The sequence below is a fragment of the Amblyomma maculatum genome, chromosome 2 (assembly GCF_055883805.1).
Source record: "Amblyomma maculatum isolate TAMU_Amacu chromosome 2, ASM5588380v1, whole genome shotgun sequence".
In the NCBI taxonomy this organism is placed as follows: domain Eukaryota; kingdom Metazoa; phylum Arthropoda; class Arachnida; order Ixodida; family Ixodidae; genus Amblyomma; species Amblyomma maculatum.
This window is the reverse complement of record NC_139345.1, coordinates 51780264-51799320: the sequence shown is the minus strand read 5'-3', so window position 1 is coordinate 51799320 and position 19057 is coordinate 51780264. Positions and strand designations below refer to the sequence as shown.

The 19057-nt window shown below is 43.4% G+C and overlaps 1 protein-coding gene across 1 annotated transcript; it reads right to left on the bottom strand.

The window, feature by feature from the left end:
* Positions 1-1998: 1998 nt before the first annotated feature.
* abo (de-etiolated protein 1 abo) lies at positions 1999-17575 on the bottom strand. Its single transcript, XM_084594141.1, has 5 exons — positions 16269-17575; positions 13242-13418; positions 10464-10819; positions 6532-6723; positions 1999-2617 (listed from the first exon to the last, which is right to left on the bottom strand). Exons 1-5 carry the CDS (start codon positions 17124-17126, stop codon positions 2422-2424), a joined length of 1779 nt encoding a protein of 592 aa, XP_084450267.1. The 5' UTR covers positions 17127-17575; the 3' UTR covers positions 1999-2421.
* Positions 17576-19057: the final 1482 nt, after the last annotated feature.

Genomic DNA, 19057 nt, shown 5'->3' with positions numbered 1-19057 from the left:
TCAAAAGCATCTCAGACTGCAACCTCATACCTGCCAAACTGGCACGATCAAATATCAGAAAATCTTTTATTTGCATCATAGGGGAAGAAGGGGGGGGACACATTTAGGATGCGGTATCCAAAGAGTGTTAGCCGAAACACAAGCAGCAACAGCATGCATGAAAGGTGAGTCTAGAGACTTCTGCATGCTGCTGCAGAGTAATCTCGCTACGCTTCCGGGTGACGCGAACCGATCGGCGAGGTGCCGCTGCCGTTTTCTCTTGGCGTCATCGCCGCACCGTTTTAGTTTAATGCGCAACCATTATTAGCCACTTTACACTCAATTCTTTCCGCGACCGTTGTTGGTTGTGATGATTTCGAAAGATGACCTATCACGCCATCGACGGGCATGCAGCTCAGCAACATGAGACAAGCGGCCGAGTGCAACACAGAAGGATTGGGTGGAGTGAAGTTTGGGCAAAGCCGCCACCCAAACTTCACTGCCAAGTGCGCTAAGAAGTTGCCTTTTAGTGGAGATCGAAATCAAGGCCAGCGAAGCTTCTACATCTACTGCGGCTGCGCGCCACAGCCAGCCGCCGTCAAATTTATCGCCTACAAGGAATGATTAACCACCACGGAGCCGTCTGTTCAAACCCACACTGCCTTCTTTACGCAGGTAGACACCACTTATTTTAAGATTTGGGGCAATGATCATGCAATCGGATGCAACAACCGGAAAGTTCGGTCAAAAATCTGAAGTTTTCTGGGCAAATCGGAAAAGTTGGCAGGTATGCAACCTTCCGACAACACATCCTCTAAGAATGAGAAATAATTTGTGTGCTGTTAATGCTTCGTAAAAAAAAATCTATTAGTGCAACGGTGATTGAAACTGCTGTCATAAGCATTAAAAAATGGGGTGCTAGTCCATTGTACCACAAAAAAAAAAAACACAAATAAGAGCTTTCAACTGTGCTCTTACCTGTTTTTTTAAACATTGCTTTATTTACTTCTAAATGACACCGGCAACTTTCTTTTGAATGTGCAATTTTCAGCACTGCCGTTTTGACGGTCCGCAAGCACATGGTTGTTATGTATAACAAGAACATGAGTAAGCAAGCACAAAAGATGCAGAGGAAAAAAAACGAATGTGGCCTACTTGTGCATAAACCTTCACTGAAAATAAAAAGCACAAAATGAGCTTCATAAAACAACAGTGCAAAACACCTGTTCAAAGCACGATTGCAATGTTTTATTGTACAAGCATTGGAACCTGCACCACGAAAAGCAGTGTTGGCAACTACACTAAAAAGAAATAAGATCACCAATATTACCAATGGTGACTCGATTACAACCACTTATGGCAACATGAAGCCACAATCCAGCCATTTGTGAGCATTTCTGATACCAACAAGGGCAAAAGGTTATTAGTCGCGGCAAATTATACACAATGGCTAGATCAGGTATCGCATGATGAAAGGGGGCTCCCACTCAGGGAAAGAACACTGTGGCCTTGTAGGCTGCACTATCTTTATATGGTGCTGATTTCTGAACAAAGTCCCTTATTACACATACATGTACGCAAAAAATATTGACAGTATAATGTACACAGCACCATTCTTACCCCTAATAACATCACAGCTACAACATTCATGCAACTAGATGCATGCTACATGATTATGGGTGTTCACTGCATCCGCAAAACCAAGCAGAAATCTTAATTTGTTTGCAGATCGGACCGTCTGTGAAGTGTGCATGACGGAATGCATATCTTTAATATGCTAAGGTTGGTGGCTTTCAAAATATCATTCATCCTCTTGCTAGGCAAAAATAAAAATTAATATAGTGTGCACACTATGTCACATTCATATGAACAAAATACACAATCAGAAGCGCCTGAATTACCGAGATAGTCTTGACTGGCTTTCACTGCATTATGTCATTGACAGTGGCCAACAATGGGGCCCCAAATAAACATCATAAAATTTTTGACTATCGTCAGCACCCAACATGAAAGTGAGGAAATTCACAAGCATGAGCGACCATCATGACTACACCACAACAAACAATTCGTAAGGTGAGGCTGTCGCCTATTAGGGTAACACAATGATATTGTGAGCCAGCTCTTGCCAGATGTACACAATATTCATTTCCTTTAAAAAAAAAATGGTTCCATTTAGGAAATCATCAGGGTCTTAATTTTAAATATTTCCACTCACTAACGAGTACTTAGAGAGAAATACTTCCCACGCTATAATGCCACACTACTGCTTTGAAGCCTTGTAGAAGACGTACATATATGAGTATGTTGTGAAATAACCTGGCTGAACATGCAACCTTGTTTTATGTGTGTTTCACGATCACACAGGAAGTATAACATGCTTCGCTTTTGCTTTCCGAGATGTTCCTAACAACTTCTAAACAGTAGGCATGTCAGAGAAAAGCCTCAGGATACACCTGAATGGTGGATGTGAAAGTTCACAACGTACTCCGCATTGGTCCGCTGAACGCTGATGGCAAATGGGTCGTATGGGTGGAAAGTGAAGGCAACCAGTCGTCGCGCCGCGGGCGGAGCATAATTACGCCCCTGCAGACCAGCATAAATCTTGAACTTCAACAGCCCAGAGTCACGTGCGTAAAACCTGCAGGCAATTTTTATGCATCAGGAAACTTTACCACTAAATGGTAGAGAAAAAACGAAAAATGCAAAACCATCTTTCCAATCCTGCAACAAGCCGCCACAAGTTGTAAACACTCCATTTTCGCACGAGAATAATTAAAAAAATAAAAATAAATGCTATAGATAGCGTGAGCATAGTAGTGAGCATGCATCCTGTGAGCTAATAACAATGGCTACTTCATGTGTGAACCCAATGTTCTCTTTCTTTGTTGACACTTCCCCTCACCAACCATGAAATAGCAGTTTAAAATAAGGCGCACAGGTGCTTAACACGCACGCACACACACACACAGACAGAGAGGGAGAGAGAGAGAGCTACAGTAGAACCTCTTTAACTTGAAGCCTGTCAGAGCATGAGACATTCAAATCTACTGGGCTTTCAAATTATCCAAAATCAAACCAAAATAAATACTGTAAGCATGACATGTTGTTCAAGTGCACGCAGCACGTTGCAGCTGTTTTTTACCACTGCATTCAACAAAGCCGCATTCTAGGCTTAACTATCAATTGCCCCTATGACAGAAGCTCATTCACACTCTATATGGCTACCACTTCACTGCCAGTAGCCTGAAAATCAATTGGACTGGTTTCCATATCCACAGAATATATTCGTGCACCCCTCTCTCTATAACTAAATTATACTAGCAAAGATTTTTCACAGTTCTTTCACCAGCATTTTCATACAGTTCAGTCAATCGAGCAGTGTTATTTATAATGAGTTCGGCGCAGTGTGTGGCATGCACAAAGTAGGAACTGGGTTCTACAGTGCCAGCATGGTCTACGCATGTCACACGCTTCCAAATAGCAATCGGGGATCGGCAAACTGCAGGAGATCGCTTTGTTGAGAGTGATCATGCCCTGTGTTAAGTCTAGTGGCATGGCCATATGTGCCTGTGTGTGAAGCACTGAGAAACTCAATTAACAGTCACACTGCTTAATGCAGGCTTGAGCCTCTGTTACAAGTTGCAAGACACTGCATTTACTAGTGGCAAACTTGTCCGCTCTTGCAGAACATCACAGGACTTCGAGTCAACTGGGCCGGTGCCAACTCCCTGCTTGAATTATCCAGTAAAACTTGCATTACGAAATTCAGGACTGCAAACATCCTGAGAATTATGGCAACTTCGTATCAACTGAGATCAAATTACCCAGGTGTTACTGTACTGTACAACTACTGGAAAGGGAAATATCATTTATAACTACCAGGCAATGCAACTCACTTCAGACAAAGGGTATAGGAATATTGAAATTTTCTAATATTTATTGAATATTAATATGGAGAAAAAAATGCCTCCAAATAGCAAGCTGAACATCTGCTCAGTGAAAAAAAAAAAAACTGAAAAATAAAGAAAAAACTGAAAAATAAAAATGGCAAACATTTCAGAACTGCAAATGGTATTTGCAAACAAAATTAAGCTCTAACTGCACAAAACTGAATGCCCTACAGTATAGTATAAATATTATACAAGATTCTATATACCAGTTTACTGTACAGTATGGACATGCACGCAATCAAATGAGGCTGTCATATCGCTGCCAAATACAGTAAACTCTCGTTAATTTGTGTCCAGAAAAAAAAAAAAGTTTAAATTGACCAAAAAATTGAATTACTGTATGGGCCTGAAAAAACTGCAGTAAATGAAAGGGGGTTTAAGCATGGCTTAAACCTAGCTATATGAGCAAAAGCTCTTTATACATGATTTACTAAGCAGTTTTTTTTACACAGTTTGACTTTAATTAAGCTTTACTGCTTTTCAAATAATGTCACAATGATGTGATGTCAGTGCACCTATTGTTAACATTTCCCTTCTCTTCCCTTTTGCCACTGTTGTCCTTTTCCTCAACACCCTCCGGCGTCCTTACGATAGACAAGGAAAATTATGGACTCATGCTCAGGTATTCTGAATGCAGCAGTAGTATGCAAGCTCGGCTGGGACATAGAAGATGGTGGTTTGAGTCCTAGCACGTACACTATTCACTTTGTCCAAGACCCACTTTAACATTGGCCAGCCTTTCAAGGTCATTCGGTCCCAGCGAAGTTAAATGTGAAGTTGTACCCCGAGTAGCTGAGCTTCCACTCTAAAACCGTTTGCATCACAGTAATTTTATTCGATGAACACCCGCGTGATAGTTGAATATAGTTGAGATGAAACCCAAAAGAGTACGACTTTCTTTTTTTCAGTTCCGTCAAGTGCTTCACACACTCTGAGGAACGTTGAAAAGAATTTCTCCATTATCATAAAAGCCTCTGCTACTAATTTTGCAGAGCGATGCTGCAGTGTGTGACCCTCTCTTCGTAAAACGCCCCCGCTGAGTCTTAGAGGACGCTTTACTATACAGCCCACATGATAAAGCTTTGCGATGAAGCGCGCAGTGTGGTGAAATCGCATAATTAGCATGCAGTTTCAGCTTCCTGGAAGCAGCATGTGGATGCGTAAGCGTCTGAACAGCTGGACGCCATCCCGGAATCACAAAGTGGCGTGTAAAGCAGCGTACGAAACCGCGCGACTGGCCAATGTGCACGCCCGACCGCAGTCGTGGGATGCTGCGATGTTGATGAAAGTGAAACTGTGCGGCGGAGCTTTATTTTAAAAATGAGGACCTTCTGGTCGACATTGTGCCAGCCACAGCGATGTGCGCGGGCATAAATGTTCTGGGCAATTCGGGTTTATGGAGGTCTATTTCAATAATCGCTAGCAGTGCAGGTCGTACCTTGAACCGATCACCCATCCAAATTAACCAGTGCGATCCCTCGCATGTCTGAATTAACGACTGTCCAACGCAACAGGCTTACATGGGCCTCGGCAGGGAATGCAATCCTAGTTGGAATTTTTCGAATCGACAGGGGTCAAATTAATTAAATTTTACTGTATCCGAAGAAAATTCTCCAAGAATTTTCGAATATTCGGACAAATCCTAATATTAGTTTTCAGAATAGACTACAAATCGAATAATAAACATATTCAATTCTTATTCAAAATTTTGAATATATTTACACACGCTTAGAAATATGTTGTGAAAAACGCATGCTTAATAGACAAATGCGACAGGCACTAGCAATGCAGCCTGGTTAGGGAGCCTGGAGGAGGCAGAGGTGCAGAGATATACTAAAAGCTACCTGTCACCAGTGATCCTTGGCACTACGCAAAGCCATGTGCTATTTTCCACCACCAATCTGTTTTAGAACAGTCCACTCTACCCAGTATTGTCTCTAATCCGCACACAGGTATTGGATTGCCAGCATTTCTATGCCTGAGGTGTAATCTTGGGTGTGTTGTTGCGAAAAACACAGGAGAAACACAACTCCCAGCCTATGCGCTTAGAAAGACAGCTCACCTATCCAGCTGTAGGAGAGATGTATAACCATGTATATTTTATTCAGGCTTGCTGCTAGAAATGCCTCCAGTCAAAGCCTGACAACAATACTCATTTTATGCTTCTTAGTGTCTTGTAGGTTGTGCAGCCCACACTGACATTATACTAGTACTCACGGCACTGCCAACCACACCAGCGGGATCCCATCCCGCAGTTTGTATTACCTTCACGTGGCTCTGTTCGGTGTTGTATTTTCACTCTGTCTCCCTGGGTTGCTTTCGACAAAAATACATCACCACAAGTTGACTGAAGAAAAGTTGGGAGCAAAAAGAAAGGAATAGTAGCAACTTACATCTTCGCATTCTTGCAGCAACCTTTATAAAACTCATCCCTACAGGTTATCTTCTTTCAAGCTTGACCACAGAGTCTGATTACCTTCCCTTATTCATCGATCCTTGTAGCAGCAAGCCAAGAGGCACATTCTTTCGTGATGATGCTGAATGGCCTTCGGCCGTCTGAGGGCACGGCACTCCATGAGTGAAAATGGCCTTTCACACTCACCGAATGGGGTAGTCCCCGCAGGCCTTGGGCCTCTCTAAGACAGAGACCCACTTGTCGTCGTAGCTGAAGAGGGCCAGGTCCAGGTAGGGGCTGTTGCTGTATGACTGGGAGCTGATGGGCAACTGAGCCAGAAGGCGCTTCACCGCCTCCGTCTGACCACCGTAACGGGCATTGACGATGGTCTGTTTGAACCTGCCCCATTCAATAAATTATATCAACATATATCATGAAAAATAGAGCAGAAGCAATGCAATGACATCTTGGGTATGGGAAATTTGGATCACTGTATGTCAGTACTGAAATAAAGTACTGAAATAACTGAAATACACACACGTAGACACAGTATACCTATCAAAGCTTGCAGAGCTGTGTGTGTATTGCTAAACATGCATTCCTCTTAACTGCCTGCTTCATGTTGCTAGCTCATGAGTTACTACAAACCAGTTTTTCTTGCATGTACTAGAGTCGAACCCGGATATATCGAACTCGAAGGTGATTGTGAAATAGTTCGATATATCGATAATTCGATATACAGAAATCGGTCTGAGATGCTGCTTAAGATCGTGAAAAATGATACTGTATTTGTTGCGTAATCAACCCACTCACATAACGAATCCACCCTCCACTTTTGCCCCCGAGAATTTGAAGGAAAAACAAGCGTTAAGGCTGGTTCACATGCAAGCGATTGAGCGAACTTAGTGACGAGCGGCAGCGACAGAGCGAAAAATTTCCATGAAACTGCGTCGCTCTTGCTGCTAGAGCCGCTGCGATAGTTCAAAACAGGGTTTTGCGTTCCCGCGGCAGAAATCGCAAGCAATTTCGCTTCCATGTGAAACAGCCTTTTGTCGGTGGCGCGTCCCTCCGTTTCAGAGTGCACCAAGATGCTGCGCAGCGATAACGTCATGGCGTGTCTATCTTTTGATAGCTCCTGTGGCGGAGAGCGAACTTGGCAGAGTGCTTCGTGATGGCTTGATTGCACAAGCCTGGTCCGATTTATCACGCCACGCGATAACGTCATGGCGTGTCTATCTTTTGATAGCTCCTGTGGCGGAGAGCGAACTTGGCAGAGTGCTTCGTGATGGCTTGATTGCACAAGCCTGGTCCGATTTATCACGCCACGCTTGGGGCAGGCGTAGTCCACTGCCACAAAATCATTGGAAAGCGGGATAGCTGCAAATGCCATTTGAAGCGAACAGTGCTAAAAGCCGGTGTCATGACCGCAGTTGACCGCGTGCTTTCGTTAATTCATAGATGCAAGGATGGACGACTCTCACAAAAAAAATCTGCCGCTTCTTAACGTCCGCAATTGCCATAGCTTACGCTATGCCGCACATTCAGCACGACAAGAATGATTGACTCCACAAAAACAAACAAAAAAAATTTGTTGCTTCTTAATGTCTACAGCTGCCACAGCTTGAGCACGTTCAGCAAAACGAGACATGCATCGCATGCCAGCCACCACGCGCTGAGGGTTCACAACACACGCTGGAGAAAGCGTCCGACGTTCTGTCTGCCACAGGCCGAGCTGGCTTGGTGCATGCATAGCGCGTGCTGCTGCGTACGAAGGCTGGGAAAGAGAAAGAGAGAGAGCAAGCTCAGCAGAATGCATGGCACACCCTTTCACTTCGCTCTATCACGTTTTTCCACTCTCCCAAACACCATGGCTGCATTGGCCATTGCCGAACCGGTTCACTCTCGTTCTTTCCCGCACGTGGCTTGCAAACATCGCATGCTGGCGGCGGCAAACGATTACCGCAGATGCGGCGATTTTGGGGAAAGGACGTGGCGCTGCCCTAGACCAGCCATCGCCGAACTGTACCCTCTCATTCCCTCCGCGCGTGGCTTGAAAATGTCACACGATAAACGGCTGCTGGTAATGCGACCGTTTTTGGGAAAGACGCACCTTCCAGTGCATGGTGTGGAGTTCGATATATCGAACGACTGGTGAAATTGAATTTGATAAACGACACAGATTTTCTATACTTTTACATGGGATTTTCAAGGGGATGTTCCATGAGTTCGATATAACCAAAATTCGAATTATCCGGGTTCGAATGTACATGATTTCAAAAACAATACAAAAATTACGACAGCAAAAAGTGAAACTCTTTTTAAGCTGTCCGAGAATGCGGGACAAGGAATGAGCTTATGTGCAGCATCTCCCTGATAACACTGAACTTTTTCCTTGAAATATAAATATTTATACACAGTAGTGAACGAAAAGATATGTATTTCAGTCTTTCGATTTCATTTTTTTTTTGTTTTTACCAGACTAGAACTTGAGCATGAGCCCACTGGGACGGTAGTGTCACGGTTCTTACACAATATGCAACCAAATGCATAACCATATTATGTCACAGTTCGTTCCACCAGAAAATCGGTCAAGAGCTGCTTTTTCACTATGTGAAAAGATCGGTGATAATGTGGCTTTTATTACTAAATGGGACACCAATTTCAAGAATAACTCGTCGCAATAGTAACATAATACCATCAGCACGTTTCACAGGAATATTTTTTGTCAGTCACTACTTGGCAACACTGAAGCATGGAGTCCAGAAACCTGCCAATGAACGTTCTCCATTGCTTCTCCACTCTTACAGCAGCTGGTAAAAATTACCCTCACTGCGGCTGGCTTTTTTTGCACCTCGAATGACGGGTGGAGCGTATGCAAAGATTTTCAGCTAATGCAAAGGTTATCAGGACTGAGCACTTCATAATGTTAACCGTCGCCTTTTACCAATTTCTCACAATAGTGATTTTGTCATCATAATCTTCTTTTTTCACGTATCCAAAGTGCAGATTCTTGCATGCCTAAAGAACTATTATCTTTCCGACAGTTACCTAATGAATTTCTTTGATGCTTATACCTTGAATCCAGTGAAGAAGACCAACCCTAGAAAAGGAGAAATGTGCCTGTACCGTAATGTTTCTGCTTCTATGGTTCAACATGAAAAGTTGATAATGAGATTCATATAAACAGCAGATCCTATCACTTCCACACATCAAGAACTTCAGCTAACAAAAGCACTATTCTTCATTTGCCACCAATCCATGTCAGTTCTTAATTTGCCTACATCATCCAGGAAGCCCGATTCTTTCCACAGGTGTGCAGGTACTGAGCTGCGCTGCAGTCGCTAAGCTATGTGTGATGTTTCACAGTCTATGGGGCCACTTCAGACTTTAATACAAGAGAAAAATCTTCGTAAATGTCAACAACGAAAAGTCAAGGATTTTCTTAGCTAAAACAAGCAATGTCCTTTTTGACAACTTACTTTATCGATCTGGCCTTTCCTTAAACCTCTTCAGAATTTATATAACTTCAAAACTTGCAAAGCCCCCTACTGCATTATTTTGAAAAGCACTGAAAGCTGACAGTGTTTCATCCTAGAGTTTTCGTCACGGGTTGCCATTTGAGTAGTCACGGTGACTGTACACCTACCAGCCCTCTGCTTATAAAAATGTGCAGTGATCTATGTACTCACAAAATATGTCACATGAAAGTTACAGCAAGTTCATCATAATTTAAAACAAGCAGAAAATGAGTGCAATGGGAAACACCCATACAAGGACAAAAGAAAAAAAACTCCCCAAATGAAACGAACCCCGAACTACTTCTGGCTGAAGATAAGGCCAATATATTCCACAAAAAGATATTCAAAAATAGCAAATCAGTAATTTATTTTCACAATATTTTAAATTAATACGAAAAACTGAATATCATACCTTTTTGTTTGCTACTGTATACATAGCAGATTTGACTGAAGAAAGTATTTTACTGTATTTGACTCCAGTGCAGAAAAGCATGCTACAGAGTGGAGACGTAATTAATGTGTTCTTAGTTCTGGGCATGCCAATATAAATATGTTGTGCAGCCCCTATTGTGGCAGGATGCACGAAACCAACCACATTAATACACTGTGTAGAAGCCTCACCTCTGCTGCACCAGTCTTGCGTGAATGTTGTTAGAGGGAGAGCACGTGAGCTGGGCATCAGAGTGGAGTGCCGCGTTGCGCAGCAGGTCACTGAAGTTCTCAAGAAGCTCCAGCAGCTCCTCCGAGGTGTTTTCGTAAACGGCAAGCACCTCGGTGGTGACCAAGTTGTACACCACGAAAAAGGATGGCTGGGAGTTTGGGTCTGAGAGACGGAACGAGACCACATCTTCACTGGCGTACTTGAGCAGCAGGTGTTGTTCGTCCAGCAGCTGCATCTTCCACAGACGAAGGTCACACAGCTGGTCAAAGTGCTGGAAGAACTGGCGCAGGGCTGTTGGGTTCCTTTCAGCCTCAGCCTAGCAGTGTATTGGGAAAAAAGAAAGGTAGCATTATGGCAATAGTAAATAATAAGCATTTAAATATTCTCACCTGATCACGCACTGACAGTCAGCACAATATAACATATTTCAGGCTCATACATTTCTTATCATCCAGGTCTACACTCAGCCACAGCTTTTCTTTGCAATTAAGGGAAGGCTAGAGGGGCGGAGTGTCTGTAACTGTCATGTTTCACCAAACAGTTCAGCCTCACTAATGTGCCTAGCAACTTAGCACATTGCTCTTTCAATGACACGCTCACACTGTGTGGCAGCTGGCACCATCTTATGGAAGCTTCTTGTAACTGGATGTGCCAAGCAAATATGTTGAAATCAACATGACTTTTTTTTTTCTTGACTTTCAACAATCAAAATTTTCAATGATGTTAGAAATATCCCTTAAATAATGAATGCTGACAGTATACCATGTGTTAGGAGAAAACTGCAAGCAAGAACTATTCCGCCGTGCAGGCAGGGAGGGCTTGTTATGACTCCGTAGCTTTTGCTCCACTGGCAAGAAAAGCTGTCGCAGAGTACAGTAGAATCTAACCCGGATATCGATTTGCTGCTTATACCAACTGTCCGAATATCCTTTTGGAAATCCCATGCACAAGTATAGAAGCGTGATTCGAGTTTATCAATCTGCTGCTAATGGAACATTTCATATATCAAACTGTGTGCTGTGCCCCTGCAAAGGGTGCTTCTCCTAATGAAGCTCGCGCGATAATTTTGCGCGCATGCAGCTAGATGCGGCTTCCAGATTAAAGAGCATCTTTCGGCACCTATTAGCAGTGCCAACACTGTGAAACCGCATGATGATATAAGCGTCAAGTCGTTTTGGAAGTGGTCTTTGGTTTTGCATGCTTTTTTTGAACACAACACTACTGTTATGTGAAGAGCTAGTGTTCGATGCACCGGGCAGCTGCCGCAGGGCCTGCTTTGCTGCTAACGATGATGCAGAAGCCAACTGTACCCAATTTTAAGTTTTAAGTGAGTTATTATTGTGTTTATAGTGCACCAGTAGAAAAAATTACTGGCGCTTGTTTTCCCTTAAAGCACTGTCCTCTGCAGCTTTCATGTTAGCCCCATCGCGACGCAAGCACTGTGAGCTCCGACGATCTGGTCTGACCCACGAAGCTGAAAGTGAGAGTTAAAAACACTTTAGTGAGGGTGTGCACAAAGCACTCCCTTCTCGACACCAGGGGTGAGGTACTGCTCAGCGCTCGAATGCGCCTCGTGGGTCGCCACGCTCGCAGCAAGCTGTGCACTGCCAGTATGTGATCAGTATAGTGTGGCTGGCGGGTAGCATGTCGATGCAGGAAGTGCTTCCCTACCATGGATATGCTGTATTCACGATTATGGGTTACAGAAGAGCTCATCTACTGGCACATTTTAAAAATCGAATTATCAATGCATTGAACTATTTCACGATCCCCTTCAAGTTCGATATATCCGGGTTCGCTGTAATGCACACAGTATAATTCTTGGGCCGACAGATCACTTTCAGCTGCCCACTGCAGCAAAATCATGCAATTTAACATGAAGAAACAGAAGCTGATTGCAACCGATCTGTAAGAGATGAATTCATAAGAAGCTGGATATGTGGGTATCAAAAACATCAAACGTGTCTTTCCTGAATGGTTTTGGTTTTAGGTTTGGTTTTATGGGGTTTAACATTCCAAAACGACTCGGGCTATGAGAGACACCATAGTGGAGGGCTCCGAATACTTCAACCACCTTGGGTTCTTTAATATGCATTGGCATCATACAGCACATGGGCGCCTTGCTTTTCACCTGCATCGAAAAGCGGCCGCCGAGGCCGGGATTCGATCCCGCATCCTTGGGCACAGTGTTCAAGCACCCTAACCACTGCACCACCACAGTGGGGCCTTTCCCAAATGGTGTAGTGCCACTTCACTTGATGTGAAGGGTACCATGTTTAGAGGAAGGCAAGTGCAGGAGAGCATGAAGAGCAAAGTATCCGAGCAAATTCCTAACCCCTCAAGGATGTAGCCAGTGGTGTGAAAAATTCCACAGTAAGTTGAATAAGCACACATGCTACCTGCAATTGGCAACAAGTCACAACTTGAGGTTAAAATGTCTTAATTGTTTATCCTTTGTTATTCGTTAAACTTCAGTCATTAAACTGAAAAGCTTGTTTGACCATTGTACAAAAAGCAGTATATACAAAAGGCAGGGAATGCACTTTCGCTTCAGAATAAGCTGGCCTCCAAAAGAGGAACACATTAAACACAGCACCTTCTAGACTTGCCCAGATAGGTTAAAATATTTTTTGTCTGAATACATTTTAATGCAAACATAAGGTAACAACCGCAGCAAAAGTGACACTCGGTCTGAGCTGTGGCATGAGTGGCCCCATTTACAAATGTCAAAATGCTACCTGACGGTAGAGGTGAACCAGCAGGCGATGCTTCAATGAGTTGAGAGTGGGCTCGCAGTAGGGTCGGTTGTCACTTCGCCCGCCAGCTAGGAATGTTGATGACACTAGCAGCTCATCATCATCGTAGCAGAAGCGCCCCACAGTGCGAACATCTACAAACTGACCATCTTTTGTGACCTGCGGGGTATGAGAAAGAGAACTTATGAGAATGCATTATAGAACAGATCTTTTTTATGTCCGAAAGCAGCTTCAAATTGAAGGAAGCTTGCCACTATGGGCCTACAAAATTTAGTAGGACTGCAGATTTCTAATACATACTGCATTTCAACAGGCCTACATTCCGCTTTTTACAGCACACTGATTCTACTGTCACCTATCTCATTTAATACCCTGATTAAATGGCATATTTTACTCCTCAATAAGTGATTGCCACATAAAAGCCATAATGCAATGTCAGTGCATGTTAAAGAACCCAAGGTGGTCGAAATTTCCAGAGCCCTTCACTACGGCGTCTCTCATAGTCCGAGTTGCTTTGGGATGTTAAATTCCGTAAACAAAATCAAATCATAAAGAGCACAGTAATCTGAGGAAATTTATGCTGCAGTAGCCATCAAGGTTATAACATGGCAAAACAAAACTAGAATAAAGCTGAGAAAAACCAGGATGATGAAACCCAATCATATGCCTACAGTTTCACCATATCCTGTACATGGGCAGATTTCCTGCCTTCGGAGTTATGAGACACCAAAATTGACAACAGAAGATGAATGGCAAGGTCACAGACGCCACTATGCATTACCTCTGCACAAAATGCATGGTATTTAAGTGCTCAAAGTTGGTTGTATACGAGCAATATCGGGCCTTTGCTGCAAGCTCTAAAACAGCACTAATTATAGCAAACAAACTAGGAAACCATTCAGACCAAAACTCTCAAGGTCAGTTTAGGCCTGCACCACTTATGATTCAAACTGGACTAACACAGATCATTATCATCATCATCATCATAAGCCAGACTATAGACCTTTCCATCGGGCATGGAGGATGCCAAAACACCTTTCTGGGCTTCTGCAAACTGGTTCAGCTGCCACTTCCACCGTGTTGACGTCAGCCGCACACAACAGCCCAGCGTGCAATATGGAGGCGCCCAGGGGGCCCTAATTGCAAAGGTCTATACTCTTCACAAATATTAAATCTGTAGCACACTCAAGGTGTAATGCCATTTCTTCTTAATTTCAACTAGAAGAGGAAAAAACAAATTTGGATCGCCAACATTAATACCCTGACTGAGAGCCAATGGTGCTCTCTTAATAAACAAAGAAGCTTTTAATTTTCTGTGGCTACAAAGCAGACAAAAGTGCAGAGTCTAGTCAAGTCAGTGCCTTCTAAGCATCCTCAATGCGTTACATTTATGCAACTAACAAACCTAGGCTATGTAGCTCTTTTAAGATGCCCTGAATTATATCAAAAAGTCCACTGTAGGGCGAAGGCCTCTCCCATTTTCCTCAAATTAACTCCGTCCTGTGCTAGCTGCATCTACTTGACCGCTGCAAGCTTCTTAACCTCATCCACCCACCTAATTTTCTGCCACACCCTACTACGCTTTCCTTCCCTTGGAATCCAATTGGGTACTCTTAGAGACCATCGGTTATCCTCTCTTCACACTACGTGTCCTGCCCATTTCTTCTTAATTTCAACTAGAAGAGGAAAAAAGACATTTGGATCACCAACATTAATACCCTGACTGAGAGCCAATGGTGCTCTCTCATCAAACAAAGAAGCTTTCAATTTTCTGTGGCTACAAAGCAGACAAAATTGCAGCATTTAGTCAAGTCAGTGCCTTCTAAGCATCCTCAATGCATTACATTTAGCTACAACTAACAAACCTAGGCTATGTAGCTCTTTTAAGATGCCCTGCATTTTGTCAAAAATTGCCCCTTTTAACTAATGGAATAAAGTGCCTTAGGAGTACAAGGTAGTTCTTGAATGTGAATCAGAGTTGACCGATATAAAGATCTTATTTTAGGTAGACGTTGTGACACAGCAGCAAATTAAATCCATCAAGCTTTTTTTTTATCCAAAAAGGGGGTTGCTCAGTAGTTCAGCGACACACCAGTGCGCTTGAAATGTACATAACGTTTCCTGGCAACATACATGTGGTGTTATCACTTTTGTCACATGTATGGTGCTGTCACAAAGACGTAGCTACAAGATTGGGAGGAGCATGGAACAGTGTAGAGCGGAAGGTAACATGGCACACATGGAGCTTGGTGCTTTTGGCTTTTTCTGTCGCTGTATCCAAGTCGTGTACAGGTATTTTCCTATGGGCTCTTTGTCTGGCTATGCCGCAAAATACATGCAGAGATTACCTGCTACAAAGGGCACAGACATTATCACCATGCTTGATATGATGGACGATTTCAACAAGCATGTATTTAAGTGCACCTTTTTTTTTTTTTTCAAATAAACAGTTGCTTGCTTGCCCCATCCACCTTTATGTGCAGAATGTTGTGCTATGATGTAATCAGTCTTCACTCATGAGCTGATTAACCCTTAAAGAAAAATGTTGATAAGGCTCTTTTCACAGTGTAATGCTTTTTGATATCTTCATTGCTTTTAAGTCTAGCAAAATTATTCTGCCATTAAGAAGATATACATGATTTTGCGGGCAGCAACAATGCTAAAGCTTCTACTTCCCAAATAGCATACTGTAAGCAAAAAACGAGACAATGCAAAACAGTTGCAATTCAGTCATTCTGCCTGCTTTGAAGAATGAAGCAAGTCACATTCGAATGGCCCTGAAACAACTTGAATGCAGGTACAACAAGTGTCAAAAACTTAGTGCAACACTGTATCCAAGTGCCAGTATAAAAGCCATGAAATTATCATGTGAAGTAAAATCTTTGTTTCTTAGCACACAACCAATTTTTGCTTCTGAGGAACAGTCAAGACGTGTAATACCACGCTACAATAGCATACAAGCAGCATATATATCGCACTGATTGTTTTGACATCCAGAACATAACTGACCGTAAAAATGTGAACTGTCTGATGCTGCACCGAGAGGACTGCTAAAGTGTCTCGGTAAAGGTAGAGTCCCTGGTTATGGGACAGAAAGATCTTGTCTGTCTTGAATGTGCGCTTGTCTTTCAGTGTTCCTGTCACCATATCCACAAGGTGCAACGAGTAGTCTTCTAGAGGGGAGCGGGGGTTTGGCGACACCGACTCATTGTTGCGGTGCATGTCCCAGAAAAAGGGATGCGGTTCCTCAGGGACATACATTGCAGACCCGACAATGACATGGCGGCAGTCATCAGTAAACAAGCTGCACTCGCGGTTCAGCTGCTCACCACCATTCCCCGAAACATTCACAATATGACGCAGCCGGAAGAACTCATTAAATATAGTGCTTCGCACTTGAGCGGACTCGGCTCCTGATCCCAGATGGTCACCGCTGTACCCTTTCAGAAGATGTGCAGCTGCACAAGGACCCCGGTACCAGTAGATCTCTATTGAGGTCTGGTCCGACGAAAATGCGACAAGGTGCTTGCCATCAGGCGAAAACTTTCGAAGGAAGCACGGCGGCTTTTCCACGTTTACCACCGTGAAGTTTGGACAGGCGTTTTGGTGCAAACGTCTTGAAACATGTAGGGGTGACACATTCTGATTTGCGGCGTAAATTTCTCGATACTGAAGTCTCAGGACTATGTTCTGAATGGGTATCCTAGGAAGTCTCGGCGACTCCTCGTCATCCCCGGCTTTGCAGGCGTTGCAGTTCAGAGACATCTGAGCCGCCGCATTGATGGGAAACGCTGGTCTTCCGCACCCACAAGACTGACCATCTTGAGAGCTTCTGTGTCGCACGACGAGCTTCTCGTGGTTAGACATGATTGTCTATGTCACCGCTTCAATGTACCCAAAATGAATCGCAGATAAGACGTGTTGACGTGTGCGATACTGACTACTAAGGGAGTGCGAGACATTGTTTTGTATTAGATGCCCTGCCTGCAGACACCCAAAGCGTAGGGCATTCTTCAAAGCTGAAGTATCAGTCCACTTCGTCGGGAGGCGAAACTGCTCATCACCCCGTCATGATTCCAAAGAAAGTGGTTTGCGAAGATGTTTGAAGAACAGCATAAGACCTTAAGACAAATAAATACAAAAATCCTTGAAGCAAACAAGTTCTCGTTCATGCTTTGCAAAAGCACAAAACCAGCACCCGGCACAGCTGCGTTTTATAAACGTAAGCACGTAAACACATGGAAGAGAGCCAGGAAGAACAAGCGTAAACAAAAGTCCATGTCGATCGCCATAGGCCATAGGACGTCAGTGTAGCACCAGGACGGACCGTAGGACGTCAGTATTTAACGCCAATGTGTTCTTAATAAATTACATACAATATCTTACAGTAATGTTATACGCAAAAAAAAGTATTTTTTGTGATATCAACAACGAAGAATGAAGTGGCTCACCCTCTACTACTTCCGGTGTTTGTTTTGGTTTGTTGTGTTTGTAACTTTTGTAATCCGTGGCTCCGTTGTGGGCAATTTCGCTGTTCTTTGTGGCGGATTTTACCGATGCCTCTCAAATGTTTCTAGGTGACCTTTGACGCAGTGAAACCTTTCCGATACCTTCTAAATGGCTGGAGTTGTGTTCGACATCGCGCGATAACACCGGAACTGTGGTCCGATCGTCCGGACGGAACCCCTGCATGGTAGAAGAACAAATGGTAGCGTAACTCCCATAGAAGCCTGCGTGTCGACTCTGAGCGAGGCTTTAGTTTCCCAGTGCCCCCTGCGAACTGTGAGGCACAACAAACACGTGACGTTGCTTGTGACGTCACAGTAACGTACTTTTGGCGGGGAATTTGATTGTCTTTTTACTTATGAACGAAAAACAAGGCCAACAACGACGGAGGCAGAACGATGCTCGTATAAGGCAGAAAAATGGACACCGTAACTGTTCAGCCAACTTTACTTGACATGGATTTCTACTGTCAAGTTTTACGTTAACTGAAATGTTACGACATCTTTAACCACCTTATCATAGCATCGTTCTGCCTCCGTCGTCGTTAGCCTAGTCTTTCGTCGCGCGTCATGTAAACACATTCTGGGGCTTATTTCTTCGGGCACGTTTGTGAAAAAGAGCCTTCAAGTGAATTCGGCAAGCACATGGTTAGAACCACATGGTTTGAGGCATTTCACTAAGGGCATAAATGAGTGAAGCTGTGCTGCATAGAAAGCCAGGCTTTATTAATTCACGCTTACATAGACGCTTCACGACAATGAAATCTTTAAGTGTAGGAGAGCGACCACCGCTCATTCGTCATGGTCTTCATGAAATCCTCGTGATAACAAAATTTCCTGAGCGTAGGTCTCCAAACGAGACGCGGTGAGATTATAAAAGGGTGAAAGATCTTGCTAACAAATAAAGTACATATCAGCGTCAAAGAACAACAAAAACAAACGAACGGAATAACTAACGCTAGCGCTAGAACGCCAACTGGCAAGAGCTTAGGTAAGCAATTCAAATTGGGATTGCTAGTATTTAGAAGTTAATGCGTCTGAGAAGTGAAAATATCTACGATGTAGCTTCGCTCCAATAAATCTCGCCCTGTTCACGATTGCCATATTTTACTCGCGCTTTATTTGCTACTGAAAGGAGTCAATGTGAGGTTACAAATTTACAACTTAAGCATTTAACATGTTCATGAGAAAGATCCCATTGACAATAGGAACATCACTGTAATAACAACTAAAGCACGTTCAGCGAACGTTGGTGCGGTAATACGACGCAGTAAGCAAAACACGCAGCAAAGG